General features: G+C 36.3%; 1 protein-coding gene across 1 annotated transcript; it reads left to right on the forward strand.

Moving 5' to 3' along the window:
* Positions 1-202: 202 nt before the first annotated feature.
* On the forward strand, positions 203-3,604 carry LOC136781847 (uncharacterized). Its single transcript, XM_066740853.1, has 3 exons — positions 203-317; positions 423-3,454; positions 3,497-3,604. The coding sequence occupies exons 1-3, from the start codon at positions 203-205 to the stop codon at positions 3,602-3,604; spliced, it is 3,255 nt and encodes a 1,084-aa protein (XP_066596950.1).
* Positions 3,605-26,396: the final 22,792 nt, after the last annotated feature.

Raw genomic sequence — 26,396 nt, forward strand, 5'->3', positions numbered from 1 at the left:
TTATTCTGTATATACTCCGTTAATCTTGTTTCTTTGAATAAAAACTTATTTATATTGTTAAATCATAACATTCATTTATACTTCCTTTCCCATCTATTTTTAAGTCAAATCCTATACAAAATTTGGTCCTTCGAGCCGGATACAGCAATATAAGTTGTGTTGGTTGACTTGATAAATAGATCGGGAATTAAAAAGCTTAAAAATGGCAGACAAGATTTCGGATGTACAGGAATGCGGACAGTATATCATGGCCCTAGTAGAAGAATTCATTCGAATTCTGAATAGCATGAAGAAAAAAGGAACTAATAACTTTACAAGTTCCTATTTGGTGGATAGGTTATCAGCTATTAATCGATTATTCACGGACGTTAGGACTCTTCATGTTCGTATTGCTTGTAAATTAGGGTAAAAAGAATTTGAAGCATCCGCTTACACCCAACAAGGGGTCTACTCCAAAGCTCTAGCTGCTTTCGAGGCAGCTGAGAACTATATCCTAGAACATTCACAACGGTTATCAGGTGCTAAGCCTAACGTTGATCAGTTGGAAGAAAATGGTTGTTCTTCTTCAATCAAACTTCCCAGAATTGAGTTGCCCAAATTCAATGGGGACTACACTGCTTGGGCGTCGTTGTTCGACACCTTCAAAAGCTTAGTTCATGACAACATGAGCATTCCGCCAATACAGAAATTCCATTATTTAAAATCCTGCTTAACAGGCGAAGCTGGATCAATTATCCAAATCCTCGCAGTCACTAGCGACAATTATGTTTCTGCATGGGAAACATTGACTAGCCGATATACAATCAGAAGAGTGATCACCTCTAGTTTGATCAATCGGTTCATGAGCATACCTAATGCTTCTTCAAAAAATCCCGCATCAATCAAAACATTAAGAGATGTATCTGCTACTACAATTGATGCTCTAAAAAACCTTGGCTATAAGGTGTCTACATGGGACCCTATATTAATTCATCTACTATCTACAAAGCTGGATACTTCCCTACGTTTAGATTGGGAGAGATGTATTAGTTCTTCACCTGATTATCCTAGTTTCTCCACCTTCAGTGAGTTTATAGGAAATCAAGTTCTGATGCTAGAATCGATAGGTACAGAAAAACAGAAGCCTGAGAAACCAGTTCCAGGCAAGAACATAAAGGTCCACAATTCGGCAGTAGACAAAAACAATTGCGTATTGTGCCAACAGGACCATGTCCTAATAAGATGTGATCAGTTTCTAAAACTAGAACCTGCATCAAGGCTCAAAATTGTTCAGGCTAAGCAATTATGCCGTAATTGCTTAAGACCTGGACATGAAACAAACTCCTGTTTTAGTAAGAATAGATGTAAAAATTGTTCTAAGAAACATCATTCTCTTATCCATTTAATCTTCAATACGAAAAATCAAACAAAGGTTACAGATCAGTCTCCTAATAATGATGAGCCTACTCCATCCTCTGTAGTAGCCCACTTAAGTATCAAAGATCCACGATCGGTTTTATTAGGTACTTTCTTCGCCATGGCTACATCTCAAAATGGGAATAAGACTCTAATACGGGGTCTCATCGATTCAGGGTCAGAGACTAGCTTCATAAGCGAGAATCTGACTCAATTGCTTCTTTTAAAGCAACAAAAGGTCGCCGCTACAATCTATGGTGTAATTGGCAAGTCAACCCATAGTGTCTCCTCAGAGGTGACTATTCAGCTTCACTCTCCAATAAATATTCAAGAAGCAATTACGGTAACAGCATTAGTACTACCAAAAATTACGGACTATGTGCCCCAAACATATTCTTCAGAACAATTTCCTCAGCTAAACAAATTAGATTTAGCAGATGCTTATGCCCTCTCCCGTGCACCAATTGATGTAGTAATAGGAGCAGATTACTATCCCCAGCTTTTCAAAGGTGCAACTCTTAAATCTCCTGATGGAACACTGATGGCCTTCGATTCTCCCTTTGGTTGGGTGGTATCAGGAATATTACTAAAATCAACAAAATCTCATTCGTTGAGCACTCATCACTGTTGCAATGTCGATAAGGCTTTACAAGCCTTTTGGCAAGTGGAAGAAATTCCCACTACCAACCCAGTTTCCGAGGAGGATGACTACTGTAAAAATCATTTCACTAATACTGTCACACAAGCTTCTTCGGGACAATTTATTGTGGCGCTTCCTTTTAAGAGTAGCAAATCAAAGGCCAATATTGGTCCATCCAAAGACATAGCAGAGGCAGCGCTAAAACGCATATGTCGTCGTTTTGACAAACATCCTAATTTGAAAGAGGATTATTCCAAATTCATGTTGGAATACGAATCACTTGGGCACATTAGTCCCATAGCAAAATCTGAAGATTTGGTATATCTACCTCATCATCCTGTATTAAAAACAGAAAATGGAAAACCCAAAATTCGGGTGGTTTTTAATGCTTCAGCAAAAACAAAGAGTGGAAATTCCCTCAATGACATTCTTCTAATTGGACCAAAGCTTCAATTAGATATCACTACTATACTTATAAATTGGCGTAACTTCCAGTTTGTAGGAGTCGCAGACATTGATAAAATGTTTAGACAAATTCTGGTACGCAAGGAAGATCGCCGTTTTCAAAACATATTTTGGTTGTCCAAATCTGGAGATTTCCAGACGTATCAGTTAAACACGGTTACGTATGGAACCGGGCCAGCCCCTTTCTTAGCATCTCGAGTAATACGTGAGCTAGCAATGAAATATGGCTCCGATTTCCCAGACGCACAACGCGTTTTTTTACAATCTACTTATGTAGATGATATTTTGTTCGGAGCGAACACTACAGCTCAGCTAAGCTCAATTAAGGAACAACTTATCCAATTATTAGCAAAAGGACGGTTCGAATTGAGCAAGTGGGCATTCAATACATCCATAAATAATGAAATACCAGAAGTAGAGGTTGAAAATCGCGTATTTCAAGGAGAGAAGTCGGAGGATAATAAAACTCTGGGAATTGCTTGGAACACTGCTTCCGATTCCTTTCAATTTTTTATCACACCGTCTTCCTTTGATTCTCTTACCAAGAGAATATTCCTATCAGAGAATGCTAAAATCTATGACCCCATGGGCTGGATTTCACCTACGACCATTCTCTTAAAACAAATGATGCAAGCCACATGGCTTCTTAAGATATCATGGGACGAGCAGATACCAGAACCGTTGCGTACCAAATGGTTCACTACATACTCACAACTAGCAAAATTAAAGGAGCTTAAGATTCCTCGCTGGAATGGGACATCAGACGCATCCAACAAATTGGATTTAATAGGATTTTGTGATGCTTCCTCACTATCATATGGTGCGGTTGTCTATGCAAGAATCACTGATTCTCACGGCCATGTATACATCAGTCTAATAATGGCCAAATCCAAGGTGGCACCGTTGAAAACAGTTTCTATTCCTCGCTTAGAGCTCGTTGCATCGGCCTTCTTGGTAAAATTGTTGGTTCATATAAAAAATTCGTTATCTCATCAGGTGAACTCTATCACATGCTATTCTGATTCTCAGATAGCGTTAGCTTGGTTAACTCAACATCCTGCAAAATGGCAAGTATTCGTTGCCAATAGAGTGGCATACATTTAAGAACAGCTTCCTCAAGCTAAATGGTGCCACGTGGGTTCAAAACTGAATCCAGCTGACCTCAATTCTAGAGGTTGTAACGTTGCGTTCTCGCAACGTTACTATAGCTGCCATCTAGCGCTTTGCTAATCTCAAGCGCTAGATAGGCGGGTCGCGTACGAACTAGGGAGTTATCAACCGATAAGTATTGATCTAGGATCGATAACTTGTCGGCTCCCTAGTGCCGCGCGATGGGTGTAGCGGGGCAGCGGCGGGACAGGCGCAGGGCCTTACCTGCTCCCGCGGACTGCCCCGACACACGTAGTTTAGAAGTCAAAGGTGACACAGTGCCCGGATCCTTCCCCGCCGCCGATAACTCCGCGACCAAGGCTACAGCCGCTGCCTAGTACAAAAAAAAGTGCAAGTGATATGCAGCGACTGCAGCCCGGCCGCGAACCCATACCGGACAGCGGAGAATACCAGCCCTTTGGGCCAGTGTCAAGGGCAAGAGGAAGAAAGAGAGAGGCGAGAGCGAGAGCGAGAGCGAGAACGAGAGAGAGAGAGAGAGAGAGAGAGGCGAAAGCGAGAGAAAGGGAGAGAGAGAAAGCGAGAGAAGAGAGCCAGCCTAGAGTAAGCAGAAAGTAGGGTGATTATTCGTTCTGTGAATAAGTCCTGTGACGTCCCGGGGTGTGCTAGGGCTTTAGGGCTCGTAGCACCGAACGGTTTTATAGGGAACCGCTGGCCCTGCTCACCTGTCACGGGTAAGCGGGCAACTTAGCGGAGTGGTCATTCCGTTGGAGCTGTAACGCATGTCATATTGTGTAGAATCGCGAATTAGCCAAAGTGTTCGCGATTACATTGACTCGTTTTGAGTTCGACCGTTGACTGGGACGTTCCCTTCAGTTATTTCAAGGCCGCGGACTTAGTATCATTATCGTGAGGACTCGCGACCTCAGGCTTACAGAAGTAAACACTCCGGGTCGTTGTTGTGTTTAAGTACGCGGGAACGGAGCGAGTGCGGGTAACCGTCGCGGGACGCGCACGCGCGGAAAGAGGGACTTATCCGCGTAGCGTCGAGGAGTAGTTAGCCTAGGGATCCGCCGGTGGCGCGCGAGTACCGCGTGACTCGGTGGGGCCGCCGCGAACGCCAACTAGTGGCTCGAGCGCGAGGCTAGCTAGTACGTCATCGGGACTCCAGCCGCGTTCGCACCACTTAGGCCGCGTCCACACGTAGGACCTAACGCAACTCCCCAATACCGTGTAACGCGAACCGGATATTGTATTGATTAGTGATATTGTAATAAAGAGAGTCTAACCGAAATTAGCGATTCATTGTATTAGCACCCCATCCCCGATAGTCGCGTACGAGGGTTAGAACCCCCTCTGCATAAATAAATATTCGGGTATTATCAGAAGTGCATCGAAGGCGCCCGGGTCTAGTAGGAAGTCGCCTATTGGGACGCGAACGCGATCGGTGAGGGATCACTCCTCCCTCCCCTTCTATACTATCCCCAAGGATAGCCAGTAGCGTCACAAGGTATATCCCCAGATCAATTATTAGAGTCGTCACTATGGTGGCAGGGGCCAATTTTCATTAAGGAACCAGAACATACGCCTACAGAAATGTTCCAGACTCAAGAGGAAATCCGGAAAAATGTTTTATCCACACGAATTGACGATATAAACAATGAATTCTTGTCTCGCTATTCTTCTTGGTATCGTTTGATCAGAATTGTGGCTCGTATCAGACGGTTTTTCGATCGTGCCAAAAAACTCGCATTAGGCTTTCCTTCATATATCACTTCTGCGGAACTTACTGCCGCCACTATGCAAATTATTCGGTTGATTCAACAAACTAGTTTTCAGAACGAAATACGTTCATTAAAAAAGGGCGAGCCTTTACCTATGAGTTCTCATTTACGTCCTTTATTTCCTTTCTTAGATCAATTGGGAATCCTCAGCAAGGTTGCCAAGTGTAGTACTTTCGGTACTACCGTAGTACCCCAAAGCGACATATCCTATAGCGTAGTACTATTTTGGGTACTACGCTATAGTCGCTGCTGATACTACTGGTCGGCGGAAATACGTCAGAGGGTAGAGACTGTAGAGGGACCGCAATATAGATATTTCTAATTACTAATTTCAAAATACATAATGCATGGTCCGTGAGCCAAGACAAATGTTAGTATATACATACCACAAGTTATAAAGTAATATAAAGAAATAAAGTGACAGTTTTAATCTTACTGACAGCTGATATACTGATGGTATAAGTGAATAAATAAAGTGACGAAATTTGTAAAATGTACATAAAAATAATTTTTAAAAGTATATAAAGGACTGAACATTTTAGATAAGTATAACAATAAATTTTATAATATAAAATGTAAGATATAAATATTTTGTGGTACTTTGTGGGATTTTATTTCAGATTAAATTATAGTAATGTGTTTACTATGTCACTGTGCTGAGGATGGAGCTATGTAGATTTTCAAAATTAAAATAAAGGAATAGACTAAACATAATGTGGTTATTGTGTCATCGTTGAGATTCAAACTATGTTAATTGAGACGGATAATAAAATAAACAAGTGAAAAAACTGGGTAAATACAATAATAAATAAAGAAGCTGACAAATTAGATATATAATATAAAATGTAAGATATTTTATAGTACTTTCTGGGATTTTATTTCAGATTAAATTATAGTAATGTGTTTACTATGTCACTACTGAGGATGGAGCTATGTGGATTGAACATTAAAATGAAAGGAATAGATTCACCATAATGTTGTTTCTGTGTCATCGCTGATGAGGATCAAACTGTGTTAATTGAGATGAATATTAAAATAAACAAGTCAACACATTGGGTAAATACGATACAAATAAAGAAGCTGACAGATTACATTTGTAATTTCAAATGTAAGATTTTATATAGTACTTTTTGGGATTTTGTTTCAGATTAAATTATTGTAAAGTGTTTACTATGTCAATGCTGAGAATGGAGCTATGTGGATTGAACATTAAAACAAAAGGAATAGATTCACCATAATGTTGTTTCTGTGTCATCGCTGATGAGGATCAAACTGTGTTAATTGAGACAGACATTAAAATAAATGAGTCAGCATTTTGGGTAAATACAATAATAAATAAAGAAAATGACAGAATAGATATATAATATAAAATGTAAGATGTTTTATAGTACTTTGTGGGATTTTGTTTCAGATTAAATTATAGTAATGTATGTGTGTTCACTGTATCACTGCTGAGGATGAAGCTATGTGGATCGAACATTAAAAAAAAAGAATAGATTCACCATAATGTGGTTACTGTGTCATCGCTGAGGATCAAACTGTGATAATTGAGATGAATATTAAAATAAAGAAGCTGACAGATTAGATATATAATATAACATGTTAGATATTTTACAGTACTTTGTGGGATTTTATTTAAAGTTAATATATGTAAAATAAAATTTTTGTTTTCTTTTTACAATTGTATCTATATTAATTACTATATGTTGCAATCTCTTAAAATTAAGCCTCTGCTTTTATTAGCAAACTAATAGTTCCACACGGCAGTGATGCCAGAATCAAGCTTTTAGCAACAAAAATGAAGATAAGCGCTAGCCAGCAGGAGTATAGAAAATTTAAAGGGAAGCGGTACAAACACAACTATGCCTGGAGAGCATAGGAGTGATTTGGACTTCAGGCAACATTGGCTTTAGAAGAAGAGCGACTACCGCTAACCGTGACATTTTTACGTGTTATCCGTGTGAAGTGGTGCTGCGTTTACCTAAAAACTCAAAGCAAATAAAAATGCTTTTCCTAAATTGATTTGTAATATTGATAAAATGGTCAAATGTAGCCATTAATTAATTAGATTTGGTAATAAATACAGAAAATGCGTTTTATTATTACAAATGAGTTGAGGTAAAATAAACTCAATGTTTTTATATTAATCTGTTAACAAATGCATTTTTTTATTTATTATTGAGTCCAATAAATTAATGGTTATTAAAAAAAAAATTCCTTGTAATGAAAAAAAAAATGAAAAAATTTTAAACTTCACCAAGACTCGAACACGAGCCCACCGCATGACAAACGGCAACCTTACCGCCTGCGCTACAGCGCTCACTTGATGTACCAAGAGCAAAACAGCCTTTTAAAGACTGACTACAATTCTTTCACTAACTCGTCATAAACGATCAAGAATTAGCTGCAATAATAAATACATTTATCTCCACAGCATTATTGCACTAAATTTATTATGTTTTTAATTTGAAGCATACATTTTACATGAAGATACGATACTTTAAGGGTGTTCATGCAATACTCTAAATACAAAACTATTCATATGCTGGTTTATCATAGTTATTCGACTACATATAACAAATATTATAATATTACTTAATTAATTTATGATAGTTGAGCATATGAATAGTTTTGTATATAGAGTACTGAATGGTTACCCTTAAATTATCATATCTTCATGCAAAATGTATGCTTCAAATTAAAAACAATAAATTTAGTACAATAATGCTATGTAGATAAATGTATTTATTATTACAGCTAATTCTTGATCATTTATGACGAATTAATAAAAGAATTGTAGTCAGTCTTTAAAAAGGCTGTTTTGCTCTTGGTAAATCAAGTGAGCGCTGTAGCGCAGGCGGTAAGGTTGCCGTTTATCATGCGGTGGGAGGTATAATTTGCCTTTCCCCTGAACGGGGATCTACGTGATTGGCAATACTTGTGTTGTGGACGAAAAACAATTTAAAAAATTAACCATAGAGGTATTTTTCGGCTCCCAGGAATTCACGTATTCTGAAAACTCTATCGTCGTTCCAAGTGGTTAGTATTAACTGTAATTTTCGCAATTAATTATGAGCAATACTCTAGCCTAGTTACTTTTTGACACTTAATATATAAATTTTAGGTATGGACAAGTTTTTCGAACTTAGGGCCCAATTGGCCAAATATAAAGAAGAATCATTGTGCGAAAAGGTTCGGGCAGATTGTTTCATGGCAGACTTAGAGCTCGAAGATTTCCAAAGATTTTTGGAGAGTAGGTTGCAGTACAGAGAAGTTCATGTAAGAGTAAGCCGTAACTACAATTCTTCAAGCGAACCGGTGCTCCAGGAAATTCAAATTCCCCAATTATTTATCGAGGGTTCGCCGGTTTGTAAGTTTTTTCTCAGTGATATAAGATATAGGATAAATAAAACAATTCTGCGCGAATTCCTTACGAACCAAGGATTTAGGGATTTTGAAGTTGCAAGTGTCAAAACGATTAAAGCCGGTTCAGTTGCTGTTGTGGAATGCAGTTCTATCGCCACTTCTTGTCAAATTCAAGCGAAGGCATGTAAAAAGAAATTGCTTTTTACGGATTCTAAAGGAAGGGAATCGGTTATCAGGGTCAGACCTGACCACTTGTCCTCACAAGCATTGCCATGCACAGCACACATGAGTACATGGAAAGAAAACATCTTGCCTACACATTTAGATTTATTTTTGAATAGCGGCGAACCTGTGCTTGTGCTATTGAAACTCCTTGGCGCCAATGATATTTATAATTTCTACACTGCTTGTAATGAGGACGATAGATTCAATTTTATGAGCATTCCTTTCGATTCCAATTGTGATAGATATCGCGGGGCAAATGGAATACAGCTCATGTTGATAGATTCACAAAAATTATATTTTAACAGTTTTATCTTTAAACGAAACTCCGTTGACTTTGAAGCTCCTTTTATAAATAAATTTTTATCCAACCAAATGCGCTGTCTGAATCCAAGCACAATGACCAAAGTTAAATGCATAGATCTATCTGGAGCTCTTATTTCTGTGCGTACCATTCAAATACTGTCAGAATCCTTTGAGACACGACAATTAATCCTGGGACGCACGCCAGGCAGTTGTAATCTGAAGTTGGAAATGCCTAACTTACAGTCACTGAAGCTGATAAACAATAATCAGCTCTCACTAAAATTTCTGGGTAAAGAGTGTTTCGCGAGTTTAACATCAATTGAGATTTCAGGCTGCAATGAAGTGCCGATGGATAGCCTGTGCAAATTCGTAGCCATGAGTAAACAACTAAAAAATTTAACATTTGTCAATAGCCAAAGCAAGCTGGGGCATACAGTATACCTCAGCGAAGCGGCACTTTCTGGTATAAATTCCCTGGAAACTTTCAACTTCAGTTACTCAGAGAATAAGATTTTTTATACACATCTGATACCTCAGTTGACGTGGTCTGTTTCGGAAACCTTATTATACTTAAATTTAGAAAATAATGATTACTTTTCCGAACACATTTCATCGATCATTCCTAAGTTACCAAAGCTACGATACTTGAATTTAGCAGGACTGGATTTTAATATGCTTATGAATTTTTCCTTAAATCTGAGCAGCTGTAAGAATCTTCAAAGAATAGAAATCAATTATTATTATAATATTGACACGCTTTTGTGCAGTTTGTTACCGACTCCAATTGAGTCAATAGCAATCACTAATACTCTAGGTAAAAGAAGAATGAGATATTAACATTTTTACAATTTACGACTTATTCTCATCAAGAGCTCAGCTACGCGTTAGCCTGGTTAATTGTAAGATTTCTTTGGACAATCCAACTTTGACCTACCGACGTATCGGAATAGGCGAGTTCAATGATGTTATTCTTTTGTATAAAAGCGACGGTATGTAATATTCTTTTGCTAAATTTTTTCAGTACTCAACACTAAACTGGACTCTTCGAAAATAAGCATTTTTATACATTTGTTCCCTTCGGTTATTAAATAACAAAAAGTAGACATTTTTTTTATTCCCCGGGATTTATAAAGAGAAAAAATATTTGCCCTGGATTTGAGAATTTTTATTACAATCAAATCTTGAGAAAAACTGCTAAAAGTAAGAATAACCTCGATATTCTACTTATTAACAGAAGAAGAATCATTGATCGAAGATGATGTAACTAGTCGCGTTGATATTATGTTACTTTTTTACACCAGTGAATTCAGTCAGTCACCAACGTAGTGTAAACAATTTGTAAAGATGTCAAATAAGAACAAACAGAACTATAAAATTTGCTTTTTTTCGCAGTTAACAATGCCTCTTTTTGTAATTACTTTAATATTAAAGGAGATGCTTTTTCTTTTCAGTTTAATTGTTACTCGGGCAAGACGATTGATATTTGCCAGTACCCCGGACGGAGTTCCACGCGTATGGCAATACCGACGTTGTGAACGAGTGCAATTTATAGACGAAACTTACCGGATGTTAAGTTTCAGAAGATGGAGCTCCAATCGCATTGCAATATTTGTCTTTTAAACGAGAGCTATTTAGCGATGCAAAACGCTGAGGTCTTTTTTGCTTTTTATGACCGAGATTGACGGGAGCAAAAAGTCTGTTGTTTTTCTTGAAATAAGAAATGATTTGATAAATTAATTGCAATGCAAATATTCTAGTCTGAACGTATTACCTCATTCTTCCATAGCCAAGGTAAATAATCACTTTATATCAGCAAAATATGTAATATTTAAGAAGCCTTTTGTTTCATTTATTTCTACCTCAATACATAAATTATAGTTTTATTGACTACTGTTTACTTTACTTAAAAATTAATTAAGTTCATTGACTGTGTCAAGTAAAATTAATGTATGTCAGATACTAAGGATTTTAAAATACTAGTAACTTTAATTTTAAGATAACTGCAGGAAGGGGTTACCTGCTTTTGATAGTACAAACTACATATTTCTTAAATAATACAATTGTTTTATCATATCAACATTGGTAATAAACTAATAATCTTAGCTTGTCATCATTGATCCTTTCCTTAGCACTTACTTTTTCCTTATGAAATGAAAATACATTATATGGCTTATCAAATTGGATGCTTCAATATCATTTCATAAAAGTTGTTAAATATTTCTTAAATCAGGTATAAATTGATTCGCATTTAAACAACTATTTATTTCTCTGTTCAGTTTGCTTCTCTTTTGGCGATTTTATAAATCTTTTTAATACAATATTATTATGACTTTATAAATAAAGGTTATTATAGTTAGCTGGTGTTTAATAAGTTAATTTATTTTTGTAGAAATCAGCTATCTATAAAAATTATGTATTAAATTTATATAAAATGTGCGCTGCATTAAAATAATTCTTTTGTTTGAGAATCTTCATTTTTTATCGTTTCGAGCATTATCAAAGTAATTTTTGTAAATTGATTCTGAGAATATTTTTCTTCTCATGAAAAAAAAGTGATTAATCAATTTGATAAGTCCTATTAGAAGCTTTCCCATAAACGCGTATGAAACTCTCATTTACCTGGTGGTAGATTAAGCATGGGTACTGCCTTTCTCATCAATGTGTCTTTAAATTTAAACAATAATCGTTTCAACCCCTCCTTTTCTTTCCAAAATCACTGAGCAAATTATGAAGAGTTTGCTTTAAAAATGCATTGTAAATTTCTACGTGACATAACACAATTTGTATTTCAAAAAACATGAAACACTTTCTGTTATTGAAAGTAAACAGCTTTATAATAATAAAAATCAAATTATTGATACACACGGTAACATCTCAACGATATGTATTTTTCTGTATATTAGAATACTCTGTTTCCAAAAATATTTACTTAATATCTGATTAAATACTCTACAATTTTGTTTTCCTCAAAATTATTTCTTGAATTTTTCTTGGTAGCTATCACTGAATTTTCTGATAAATAATAGTATCGAGATATTAAATAAACATTTACCCCCTACTTATTTAATGTGTGATAGCAATGGTGCAAGCAAGATAGGGAATGGGTTAAAACGTATCGATTCTTAAAATAATCTAATGGGTGCATTCGATAGATTGTGTAGCTCTTTCTAAGCTTTCTGATAAATAATCGATATGCAAGTTATTTTATGAAACACAACCAATGACAGTAGTACCATCAATAAAGAAATAATCTAAATACATTAAAATCTTGTAGGGTTTGTGATCACACCTCTTTTGACCACTTCCATAGTCAGCTTAGTGAGATAGACGGGTTAGACCAAGTCTTTGGTCTCTTTTGATTCGCAGCCTTTACATAGTGCAGTAGTAGAATATTGTTACTCTCGTATAATCATGTATACGTTATCAACAAATAAAAAGCATGGTTATTTTATCAGAAAAACCGAAAAAGGAAGTAAAAGCGGTATCAATATATCTCATGGTACGTAGAAATATTACAATATTCTTTTATTAAGATTCACAAGCCTTCATCAAATTATATAGCATGACTTTAATTAAATGTTTGCAAAATATTTTTCTGAAATCACTTGTACAAGAAGACTTTTTCTATTAATATTCAGACGTCTTGTATTTTCATATTGAATACATATCAGGTTGATTCTCGTATAAGAAGTTAATAGACGGGATGATCAAAATCTTCACATTTTCTGTTAGAATCACACACGCACGAAATAATTTATAGTTTATAGATTTATCGACTTGATTTTATATTGATATTAGAAATTTCTTTCTTCTGTGATATAAGGAATAGATAAATATCTTTATAGAAGAAACAGAATTATAATTAGTTTGTCTTGTAACATGCATTGTGTATATTTGAAAATTCATTTAAGGTTTTCTATAAAAAACGTTATGTTGTCTTGCACGATAAAAATAATTGCTGCACGCATTGTGGTTGAATCAAAATGTAAATATTGTGTCAAATTCCAACTGTTTAGGAAGAAATTTATACACGAAAGAGCAACGATAGACAGTCGTAAATGTATTTTTTTCTTATAGTCTTTTTATAGTGGTTTCCTGCTATTCATCAATAGTGGTGGAAACAATTATGATGAATATAAATATAAGCTTCTATCTCTATTACACCTACAGTGTAAGCGTTCCTGATATTTTTGGTCATATATGTAATAACTTAATAAGTCTAAGTAATACATTTTCAAATAATATTGCATACTGTTTTTACTGAAAATAATTATTTTTTCAAATATCCAGCATACAACTTAAACAATAAAATCTGTTCAATTTTTCATTTCATTTTGATTCTATAAATTTCTTTGTTTAATGCTAAACAGATTGAATTTTTCTAAATAAAAACAACATATGAATAACATTACTAATTTCTAATTATTAATATGTTCGTTTACTTAAAGAAATTTATTACTAATGTTTGTTTTCGATATTAATCACAGTATGAAATTCAATTATTTTTTTATCAATATAAGGTAGGAAAAAGTAACTTCTTTGCGCTTATCGCTTTCTAAAGAATCTGTATAAACACAGTAGTTATCCAATGGTTTACTCTGTGTAAGTTGTAATTATATTCAATTGTAAATAATAATGAATTGAAAGATTCTAAATGTTGCCTTTTTGGCAACCTTATTACAGGAACAAAAAATCCTGACATTAATATTTATGAATAGATTTGGTTTGTGCTTAGCTGAGATAATGTTTTTTTTCTACAGTTGATGACTCAATTTTACATGATTTGGTCAAAAACCTCAACAATAATGTGCCGATTATAAAGCTTTCAAAATTATTACATCATAATGGTAAGGAAACAAAGTATATTATATTTCAAAATTATTGGAAATTTTTTAACTAATTTCAATTGTTTGTTTTCTATGACATATGATATATGATTTTAATCCACCATCTTTATAGATGTCCTAGAAACACCGGTAAATTTAAAATCAATACATGTAATTACAACAGAGGACCAAAAAGTTGTTAATATAAACAATCATAAACATGTACCTGATAATGCTCTTTCTGCTATATCTCATCTTACTAAGGCCTATACTGAGGAATTTTCTAAAAAGCTAGGTATAATCGTCTTTGATATTTAAATTTGTTTAATTTATTTCGTTATCTTGCATTACAAGCTATCATTACACACTTTCATTTACTTTATTAATAATTAATTAACAAAAACAATGGTTAAGAGCTGACGCTAGCATTGAAATTCTTATACCATACAAAATACTAAATGAAAGTTTCACTGAAATCTTACATTTTAAGATTTTTCCATCACAGTTCAATATACTATTCTAATATGAAATGATTCTAAATGGCTATATTATTTCCAGATAATCAAATCTTTGAAAATAACTTAAATCAAGAATTGGAAGTTTTGTTAGATGTAGATGCATCGACATCAAGTGATCCATATCCTTCTGCAACTGATGGTGCTTTTAGTTTTGAATTAAGTCAGCTGGAATCGTTAATAGCACAATGTAAATTTTATTTATATTTTTAACATACCTTTTATTCTGATCATGAATATTATAATTTAGCTTACACTTCAGTTTAAAATGAGGAAAAACGTGACAAAAGTATTTAGTTTTCTTGAGGGTATATGCGTTGATGCCTCCTATTTTCATAGGATAAGAAATTTTACGTAAACTTTCTTCGATACCTTTTATTTTTTAACTTTTCTCATATCATTCGTACTTAGATTGTATATAACATTTTCTCATATATATTTTAATCTTATAAGAATCAATTTAAATGGATAATTATGTTTTTACACAGATGAGGGAGAAAAAACTGCAAAGTCAAGTCAAATAACTGGTAATACCTTAGTTATAGAAGATATGTTAATATCAAGTGATCATCTAAATTTATCAGTTAACAACATTTCTGATACAAAGTTCAATGAGATTACATATTCAAGTGCATCAGGTATTTTTTTGTATAAACTCTTTAATTCTGTATGGATTTCCTCACATAAAAATTAATTATTATTATAGCCGTTGATTCAGCTCCTGCTGCATTTCAATATTTAGAATATCAAGACGAAGAAAGTGAAGGTAATTCAATTTTTGTTAATGAATATATATGTATTCTTTTACATACAATGTGTACGTATACCAATATAAGCAGTTTGTGTGATCATATAAAATCTTGTTTTGCACAAAATGCTACAGGATTTTTTTCTTAATGATATTTATTGCCCTTATTTTCTTTACTTTTTTTTTAATATATCATTTATAATGCATACTTCCATTTATTTATAACATAAGGCTAATAAATTATATCAAGTAGTTCAGAAACACTGGCAAACTTAAATAAAAATGTGAAATATTAATACGCTTAGAATGTGTTTGTAAAGAATATCACAGAGCAAATAGATTTTTTAACTCAGTAATTTTGAATCTTGAAATATTATACAATGGTTTCTCTTGAAATTTAAACTACTATATTTTATTTACCTTGAAAACAAATTTTCTATATTCAGCAGTAAACATTATTATCAAAGATATTAATTTAGAAAAGTTTTCACACAGTCACCCATATAGGAATTGTGAAATATATGTGCTATTCAGGAAATTATTAAATTCAAAATTTTTATGTTGTGTTATTCATTTATACTAATAATGTCTGTCGAACATAGGTATTTTTAATTACATCAATTATAATGTTTCAGAGAATAATAATGTTACCGACAATGAATCTAACTATTTTCCTGATCAAAGTTCATCAGAGTCGTCTGTCAATGATTTACAAGTTGGTTCTAAAACCACTAGGAGCTCTATAAATTCGAGTAGCATAGCTAACTCTACGAATGTTTCCTTGAACACTTCTACTAATACTGTTGGCTGTACTTTGGAAAATATAAAAGTGAAATCGTCAGAGCCAAAAGGTGTCAATAAAAAGCATTTTTGTATTTATTGTAAGACACTTCAAACTAAAATTGCCAGGCACTTGGAAATAGTTCACAAAAATGAAGAGGAAGTAAAAAAATTTATTTTTCTTCCTAAGGGTAAATTATTCCTAAACATAATTCTATGTAGCATTTAGCAAATTGCTTAAGGTTCCAGGTATTCTTTTCATGCTAGAAACAGAATCCTGGGGATCTCTAGCAAACTTTCAAAATTATATTAACGATATTTTTATTAGAAAATAAATTTATGTGTTGCAGGTTCTTTGGAAAGAAGAAAAATAATTGACACAATTCGTAAAAATGGCGATTTCCTTCATAATAAGGATGGGCACCTTAACACAGGAGAAATTATTGTGTGTCGCAGACCAGTCCAAAGCAAGAACAAAAAATCATCTGATTTTATAACTTGTCCTAACTGCCACGGCTGTTATACAAAAAATAACTTGCGACACCATTTCTCAGTATGCAGTGATAAGAAACTAGGTAGACATGTGCAAGTTTTTGGCAGGAAAGTCGAAGCTCGTGTACATAAAAGTGCCTCAGAAATGATGCGCAATGTTATTATTCCTGTAATGAGAGAGGACGAAGTCACAAGCTGTGTTCGACATGACGAATTAATAATTCTTCGTGGAAATAAAGTGTGTGCTAAATTCAGAAATCAACGTCATCATGATATGATTAGAGCAGAATTACGATTGCTGGGCCGATTTTTAATCTCTGTTAAAAAATTTAATGCTAATGTTACAGATTTAATTTCCATATATAAACTCCCAGTGTACGATGCTTGTTTGGCTGCAGTACATGAGGTCGCTCGTTTTGATCCAGAAACGAATAAATTCGGTGCTCCGTCTGTGGCAACTCGGTTAGGAACTATGTTAAAAAAAATAGGAAATCTTTTATTTATTGAAATGATGAAAAAAGATGATAAAGAAGGTGGAGAGAATGTCACCAAATTTTTAAAATTATTGGATCAGGATTATAGTGAGTCCATAAACAAGACTGCTGAAGAAACTGTTACGATGAATAATCGTTTAAAAACGATTGAATTACCATCAAAAGAAGATGTCAAAAAGCTGTACAATTTTATAGAGAAAGAGCGGAATATTTTCTTTAATGAGTTAAAAATATCGTTTACAATAGAGACTTGGACAGAGTTATTGAAACTGGTATTAATATCTATATTAATTTATAATAGAAGAAGAACTGGCGAAACCGAAAAGATTTTAATCGAAGATTTTAGGTGTATTAAAACTGTTAGCCGTGAAAGGAATTCAGAAGTGTATGATGCTATGACACCGTCGGAGAAAAAAGTAATACTAACCCTATAGCACATTTCAAAACTAAAATATCTGACTTAAAGTCGACTTATAGTCAGACATTCTAGTCAAGCATGGTTTTAGGAAATTGATTGAATTTGTATTCGTCATATTACCATTTAATTAATATTCCTGTTTTACTTGAATTTTATTTTTCAGGCTGTTGAGAATTTTGCAACATTTGATATTCGTGGAAAATTAGGTCGTACTGTACCTGTGTTACTTTATAAGCATATACGTGAATGTATCGAGTTATTATTAAATTACAGATCACGCGCAAAAGTAAAAGATTCTAATCCTTATTTATTCGGTATATTTGGTACTGACAAGCATCGCCATGCATTTCTTCGAGGGTGCAAGTTGCTCAGAGAATATTCTGAGAAATGTGGCGCTAGTAAGCCCTTGACTTTAAGAGGCACTAAATTGAGAAAGCATATAGCCACCTTATGCATCAGGTTTAATTTAAGCGAAAATGAAGTGGCTTCTTTATCTACATTTATGGGGCATGACAAAACAATTCATCGATCGCATTACCGCCAATCGATACCAGAATTTGATATCCTAAGATTTTCTCGCTTATTAAATGCTGCTGTATATAATGACAATGAAGATAATAATGTGGTACCTGAAAATAACAGGAGAAATCCATTCCAAGATTGTGATGCCATGGAAAGCGAGAATGACAGTAATACGATTGATACGCCAAAGACTTCAGCTGCAGATAGCAAAAGGAAGCGTAGCAGTAAGCTTTTAATTTTATAATTTTACACCGAAAGAAATTTGGTAGCTTTGAGTTTTACATTTCTTTTGATGTAAACATCGAGAAAGTGAAAATCCATTATTATTATCATTTTGAGAAAACACTCGAAAGCTGTCTGTTTCAGTAATATATTACCAATGGTTATTATTACTATGCAGTCGGGGGCAGTTTAATCTGATTAACGAGAATCCGAATGCCGACATTATAGAAATTTTTCTATCGAATATAGCGGCTTCGTTTCTCAAAGGATCGTCAACTGTATATGTACACAATTTTTGAAACGTTGAAAGATATGTGGTGATCTACGTTGGTCATTTGTTCAATTTCATGGTTTTTGTAATTATTTTTTTTTTAATTTTTTATTTGTTTAACCAATTTTTCAACATAGATTACTATAGATAATTTTCTGGCGTTTCAGAAGATAGATATACTATTAACGATTCGTTGAGAAATAAAGCCGCTACGTTTAACAGAAAAATATCTGTAATGTCGGTATTCGGATCCTCGTTAAGCATTTTCCCCCTACTTGAACAGATTTTAGATTTCTTATGGAGTAGAAAAGTTATGGAAACAGAGTTTCACTCTAATTATACTACTTTCAACCCTACTATACCTAACAATACATTCTTAAAGCATCGCCATTTGGAGCAACTAAACGAAGACGATGGACAGATACTGAAAAGACAATAATAAAGGAAGCTTTTCAATATGAAATTAGCCAATTACGCTTACCGTCACAAGCTAAAATACTGGAGTTAAAAAGTAAAACGCCACAGTTACAAAATAGAACCACTCCTCAGATTAAGACATGGCTACATAATCTGATCTCTGGGAAAATAAAACGACATTAATCAGTAAGAATAGTTTGTTAATATTTTGATATTCACGACACATAACAAAACGTCTAAGTGTGTGCTTTATTATTATTTTTAGGTTGCAGATGTTATCTCCATTTTATTGTTTTACAAGTTTGTATCACTTTTCAGGATACTGAATTTCGTTATTTTCTGTGATACAATCATTTTCATATTATGCTTTAATTAAAGAAAATAATTCACACACACACACAAAACTGTTCTAGGGGACAAAGCATTATCGTGATAAAACTGATTTCTTTCAGAAAAAAAAAAGTTTAACATTATTTATCATTTCATAGTATTTCTCTTATTTTTAAATGAAATGCCAGTAGATTAGAAAGAAGTTATCAGAGTTATATCCTAATGATAAAAAATATCTAGTACCTTATAGATAATTAAAATGTTCAATACTTGTATGGATAAAATATGTTCTTTTTTTAAGTTTAGCATGAAATTTTTATTGTTCAAATGTCATAAATTATGCATTTACTATTCTTTGTATCTTCTTTAATTTGAGGATGCAACACACAGGGCTCAATGTTTCCCAGGACGGAGTTCCACGCGAACAAAAGCCCTGTTGTTGCTCCGTATAATTATTACAATAAAGAATGACGTTCCAAATTAATCGCAAAACGTACATTTAAACCTAAATGCATTACGTAATTTCTCCATAACCCAGGAGCATTAATCTAGACGTGGTAAAACCTGTATATTTCTCCAAAAAGGTATCGTAGGGTTCTCTGCAATGTAACATTCTTCTCGTCTTAACTTATAATTTGTGTTTATGTCATAAAAGTTTTCTTAATTTTTTTATTCCTATTGGTTAAACTGCAAATCGAGTCGTATGAAAGAAGAAGATTATTAACCTGATCCGACTTGTAAAAGCTGAGAATTAATCTTTTTGTTAAACATGACATTGCTTAATTGAAAAATATTTAAATTGTATATTTCTGGAAGAGAGCACCGTACGGAGTTCTGCGACATACTATCCCCCTTGTCTTAGCCCAATGTTGTGTACATATGCATATCATAAAAATTGATTTAATTTTTTTAATCCAATGGATCAAATTACAGCCGAAACTAAATTGAGCACTATTGCAATCATTTGATTTCTAAAAGTTAGAGAATATTTAGTAAAGCAAACTGACTGCAATAATCTATTAGCAGCAGGCGTGGGGAAGTAAGAATTAGAGCGACGAATGATTCTCTACGAAATTGTATATTAACCATAAAATTTAAGCATTTTTTTCCTTTCACATAATACTTATAAAATCCAGTTAATGTATCAGACTAACTTGATTTTATACGTGTATGAAAAGGAAAATACTTAAATTTTAAGGTTAATATTACAATTTCTTAAAAAATCCCTCGCCTGTCTCTTACTTCTCCTTGCCTGACGTAAGATTATTGCCTTTAACTGTACAAAAAGTTATTGAGAGGCTGCAACCATTTATGAATATTGTAAATGTATAAATGAATAAGAAACTTCAATGTAAGTATTCTACATTTAAATTATATATATGTATCTTAAATTGGGTATTTCCTTTTCCTAATTTGGAGTTGTAAGTGCAGGATTAATAGACAGGGTTGATAGGATGGACTTACAATATAACAATAGTCACTGTGTCTTACTTTTTTGTGACGAATTAAAACTTTTTTATATCTGATCCTAAAAGTATCCACTGACTACCATTTTAATTATAGACAACTTGTTTAATGATATAAATTATTATCTCCTATTATAATATGTGACGTTTCGTCTATCATATATTGCTGTTATGACAATTCAAATAATAAATTAATTAATATGGCTTTTACTCACTTATGATAGATATTGTACAGTGTAAAATATATATATTAATAATTTAAATGTAGCCATTCTATACTAGTATTACCTATCATCTTAATTAGCCCATTTCTTTATTACATTTTTGAAGTTTTAAATGCAAGATTTATAGATAAGGTTGATACAAAGAATATGAAATATAATAATAGTTACTGCACCTTGCTTTTTGTAACATACTGAACCTTTTTTATATATAATCTCAAAAGTGTTTATTGATTCTTGTTTTGATTGTAAATAAGTTATTAAATGATATCAATTAATATTCCACATAATAAACTGACTTCTATTCTATTATATATTTATAATGGTATTGTAACTAATCAAATATTAAACTATAATATAGCTTTAATGAAACTGGCGGATATTGTAAGGTGTATATATATATATAATAAAATTAATATGACTATTCTAATTATAAATTTATCTGCTCCTACTTTTATTAAAACAAGACTTCAGATGCTTTTATGAGGTTAAACCTACATGAATATTATTTTTGAATATATTTGTATTATCAATGAAGTATAAGATTTTCAATGTCTTAATTAACTTATGGATTTTGCATTTTTATTGATATTTTAAACGATAAATTGGAGTGCAATACTAGATCTCAGAACGGTAGAGGCTCTTTTGTTTCAAAATTTTTGTATAATGCGTATGCTTCTCTACATAACTCCTTGTGAATATGACGACCTGTCAAAACTGTACATTCAGATTCAAAAGTGTGGTAACTTAATCTGCATTTTTTATTAATTTATTTAAAAAAATTATCAGTGACGAACTTTAAATAAAATCATATTAAGTGTTATAAATTTGTATAAGAAACATGTATTTTATGTTAACCTCTTATTGTGTGACATGGTGTATAAAAATAAATGGAAAAATATATTTTAAATTAAATTCATATTACTTGTTAATATTTTTTCATGAACAACACATCATTAATTCTCATATTATTAATAAGAAGTTATATTCTTGAGTCGTAAAGTTCATTGGAGCTTTCAAGCCAACTAGAGATCCCAAACTTACAGCAATAAGATTCTACGAATAAAGAAGATGCAATTCATTATTAAAATAGATAATCGTTAGCTCAAATTTTTTTGCAGAAACATAATATGAATAGTGACAAGCTTTCTTACCTATTTCCAACTGATGATGCTGGATCAGAACTTCTGATAGCTCCTGACAGTTCAACTGCCACAGGTTCAAAAAATAGCAATTTATGTAAATCTCTCCAATGTCATCCATGTCATCCAATACATTTTCTAGAAGCCAGTCTGCTATTATCCAACTGATGTTTCTATGTAATATAATTAATTTCTTATTAACTTTCAAATATACTAAATATGTAATGAAGAAAAAGCCAATTGTAACGAAGTTCCCCGTTACGTATACGAGATACATACCGAATAAAGAACATAAAAGCTACCGAACAGTGGATATTATTAATCCCTACGTTACCGACTCGTGAGATAGGCTCACGAGTGGATTATAGCTAACGTCAAGGATTGACCCCGTACCCCGTTGACAGGCAGAGGCCCGGATGAAAAGACCGGCGCTCCAGTAAACGATGTCCAGATTGTCCTGAGAAGTAAGGCAGGGCCATGCCAAACAACCCAGGCAACCTGAGATAAGGAGAAGCGGCCTCGGGGAGTCCTAAAACAATGACAGTGTCTATAAGTCCCCACGAGGAGGGGAAATAGAACATCGAGTCTGGCTTGAACGCTGGTTACGCGCGTCAAGCAGGCTGCGCGAATGTCGTGCGCAGACTGCCATAGCAGGCAGTCGGAACGCGACCATGGGACTGTGCTGATGTGCCCGTGCGTGCTGGTGAGCGCGTGACGCGGCACTCAGACATCCATGGGTCGGTTCGCGTACGTGAGGCGTGTGCTATAGGCCAGCCTGCACGTACGTCACGACTGGATACCGGCCAATGCATAGTGGGTTGTGCAGGGGCGTAGTTAGCCCGTTGGAATGTGTCCCGGTGCCCTCCGTAATCCCATAGGCTTGCGCTATGGCTGGACGGGCCGTGAACATTGCCTCCGTGGTGGACGGTGGTCCGCTCCTGGCAAGACGCTATGCTTTGGCAATTGATACCGCATGTTCCCGCACTCCTCACCACCACCTGTGTGTGGGTGGTGAGGGAGAAATGTATGCCCCTCAGCAGGCAGGTCTGCGAGGCTCGGACTTCCGTAAGGAACCCTCCCCTCTCTCCACGACCTAGCATACTCAGCGACCCCGGCTACCGCTACCGTCCATATGCATGGCCGCAGGGCCGTATAAGATGCATAGAGAATGGGGTCGAAGGACCCAATTGATAACGTAGGGTTGTTGGCCACCCAACTGACCAACTGGCGCCCTGATACCGATAGAAAAGGACGGGCGAAGGTAATGGGAAAACCCGTAGTGTGAGTGGCCCCTCGCACTGACGGGAATAACGTTACAAATGGCGCCCAACGTGGTTTCTTATAATAGATTAATTATTCGGCGAACGAATAATCCACAAGTCCGAGAAGTTACCGGAAGTGTTGGAGTTTTCAGGGAATAGGTGGCCCACTATTTTCTGGAGGCTCGGAAACGCTGAAAAAGCATGAAAAGATCATCTGGTTGTAAAAGGGATCAAATTCTGTTAAGAATTGATAGCCTGATCGAATTGACGTGTTCACGTAGAATTCGAGCAACCCATGCTAAGCTAACGGGAAATTGGATGAGAACCACGGGCGCAAATATAATTTAATATTATATTCGCCCGTGTTAAAATCTAACGCTACCGAAAAGGCTACTTGACTGGGCAAGTGACAGCTGAGCGCTTGTTTGTAAACAAGTCGACCGGCTGAGCTGAGCCATGCTGCCTGGCGGAGCCCGATCGGCTAACTGTCAGAGCAGTTCAATTAGCTAGCTATCGAGATGTTGCCAAACATAATTACCGAATTAAGCGCAGAATCGGAAATTTGGCAACGGATGATAACGCCTCGCTAACGTTCCGCGAGCCGGCAAGTCGCCTCACATCTCATCCTACCCTGGATCCCTACAGAACAAATTGTTCTTCCGTCTCTCTCTCTCTCAGCCTTCCTCGCTCTCTCTCTCTCCGCCCTATACAATGGCATCCCAGAACGCCTCACCCTCGGCTACGACTGTCGCCGCTCGCGACGCTCTCGCTCCTCCTGTGCCTATGGCACAGGATTCCGTCGATGAGGATGCCCTTCTGGCATCCCCATCTCCTGCGGGCCCTATTGAGGGTCCCGCATCCGATCCCGTTCCCGTTCCCGTGGCGCAGGTTGTCCGTCAAACGCCAACCTGCGTTACTGTTATCGAGGTGGGCGGCAGCCCACCTGTTCTCGAGGGGGTATCGAAACACCTTGTAGAGTCTGGGCATGAGGAGCTGGGTACGCAGGTACTCAGCGAATTAATGCAGCGACACTGCAGGATGCGTTCGGTAACCCCGACGCCTATGGGGGGGAGCAATCAGGGTCTTCCTAGACGTAGTCTAGTGGAGTTGCTGGCTGCTCTCTTCCGAGCGGACCTGGACCTCTACCACGAAGTCGTGGCAGCGGTCGAGGTGGCCGAGGCACCTGTGCTGAGCACCCCTGTCCGTAAGCTCTCCCGAAAGGAGCGCAAGCGGGTCAGGGAGGTCCAGCGGGAGACAGCGGTAGCTGCTCCGGAGACGAAGCGGCCGTCATACGCAGCTATGGCGTCCGTCAAGCCTCCGAAAGGAGTTAAGCAACCGTTGCCGCCTAAGGTGACTCCGGCACCACCGGTGAAGAAGGCGAAGCCTTCCGATCCTGTGGCCACGCGCGCTACCGGCAATTTCGGCATACGTGTATGCTGGAATTGCAAGGGTAAGGGCCATCGGTTTTCCGAATGCCCTACACCAATTACAGATGCTTTCTGTAAGGGGTGTGGGCGCACCGGGAAAACGTTGCGCACCTGCCCTGCCTGTGGGCCGCATTGGCAGACAATCGGTCCATACGTGGCGAATGCGGGTACGAACGTACCACGTAAGGTGATAGCGGCAAAACGCAGATCCGAGCGTGGGAAAGTACACGCCCAACCACGGCTTTCCGAGGCGACTCCGAAGGCAGTTCCCCAGGTGGTAACCCCACCGAAGGAAAAACCTTCGAAGCCGCTAAAGACGAAAGCGGCTCGTAAGGAGGTTTGTATGGATAGGGTTTCACAGCTAGTCGAGCCCTAGAAATACTCCTCCTGCAAGTTACCGAATGTTACCGGTACGAGAAATCGTACAATCCCGCACGCTACCGTACACCTCGGTGAATTTCCCATCGATTTCCATCCTATTTTCCTTCCTTTTCATTCCTTTCCTATCCATCCAAAACAAAAATAAAATTGATGGGCTTGAGCCGGTAAAGGCCAATGTTTTCAGGACGAGGTGAGACAGAGACCACACGTGGACCCTCTGTCGAGAAATGTTACCGGTACTGCCATCTAGCGGTAATCGACGGCAAGACGAATCAATAATTCGTCGAAGTGCTGCCGTCGGTCGTGATTGATGGTACTGGAGGTCGATGAACTCGATCCTAGTGCTGCCATCTAGCGGCCCGTAGATGAAGCAGAGCTATCGAGCGCCTAGATCGAAATTCGATTAATCGAAGGGCGATTGTTATCGAGCAGAAGCGATAAGTGAGAATACGAGAATCACTTAGATCGTCTGCGCATGTCCAAAGCTCGGGTGGGGGTAACCTATCCGACGGACGGCTAACGGGGCAAAACAGAACTTTGCCGGATCACTCCAGCGACAACCCTTGGACCAGACAGAAGAAGCAACACGCACTATTATATCCATACGTAGATGGCTGAGTCCACGGGACGGAAAAGGAGTACCGGGTCGGGCGACTCTGATGAGTTCGCAGAACCGACAGCTACCGATGCTTCCCAGGTAAACCTGGAGAAGAAGATCTCGAGTCTAGAGGAGAGAATGGAAAAACTGGAAGGGTCGTTCCAAGATTTCATTTCTCAAGTCCAGCAGGCTTTTGACAAGCTGCTGAAAAATAAGACTGTTCCCGAGGAAGCAGCAGTGGCAGCTGCTTCTGCTACCGAAAAGCGCGCTAGAGGCCGACCGCGAAAGACCGCGGCCGCTCTACCGGCATCGGCCAATCAGGGTCAACCTTTGTTGACAGTGACAAGGCCGAGCGATGATCTCGAATCTCAACCGACATCAGACGATGCTTCGGCTGAGATATTCCAGGGGGCCTACAGGACGAGGGTCCTGAAGGGAAAACCTGGAAAAGTTACCGGCCAAGGGGATGACTGTATGCCCCGTTGGCGTGTTCTCGAATCTCTCCAGAGGTCAAACTTAACCTTTGCGGGCGATGGAACGGAGGCGGTTGAGAGTTTTATTTCTCGAACCGAGGCCGTC

The sequence above is a fragment of the Prorops nasuta genome, unplaced genomic scaffold, assembly GCF_024137725.1.
Source record: "Prorops nasuta isolate Cenicafe-Biocafe unplaced genomic scaffold, Cenicafe_Pnas_1.2 PNAS00024, whole genome shotgun sequence".
Classification (NCBI taxonomy): Eukaryota; Metazoa; Arthropoda; class Insecta; order Hymenoptera; family Bethylidae; genus Prorops; species Prorops nasuta.

What these genes read in the sequence shown, in the direction of transcription:
- LOC136781847 (XM_066740853.1), top strand. Translation starts at nt 203, where the DNA reads ATGGCAGACAAGATTTCGGATGTACAGGAATGCGGACAGTATATCATG. An exon ending in AGGAACTAATAACTTTACAA is followed by an intron (nt 318 to 422) that starts GTTCCTATTTGG and finishes AAGAATTTGAAG; the next exon opens with CATCCGCTTACACCCAACAA. An exon ending in TCGTTGCATCGGCCTTCTTG is followed by an intron (nt 3,455 to 3,496) that starts GTAAAATTGTTG and finishes TTATCTCATCAG; the next exon opens with GTGAACTCTATCACATGCTA.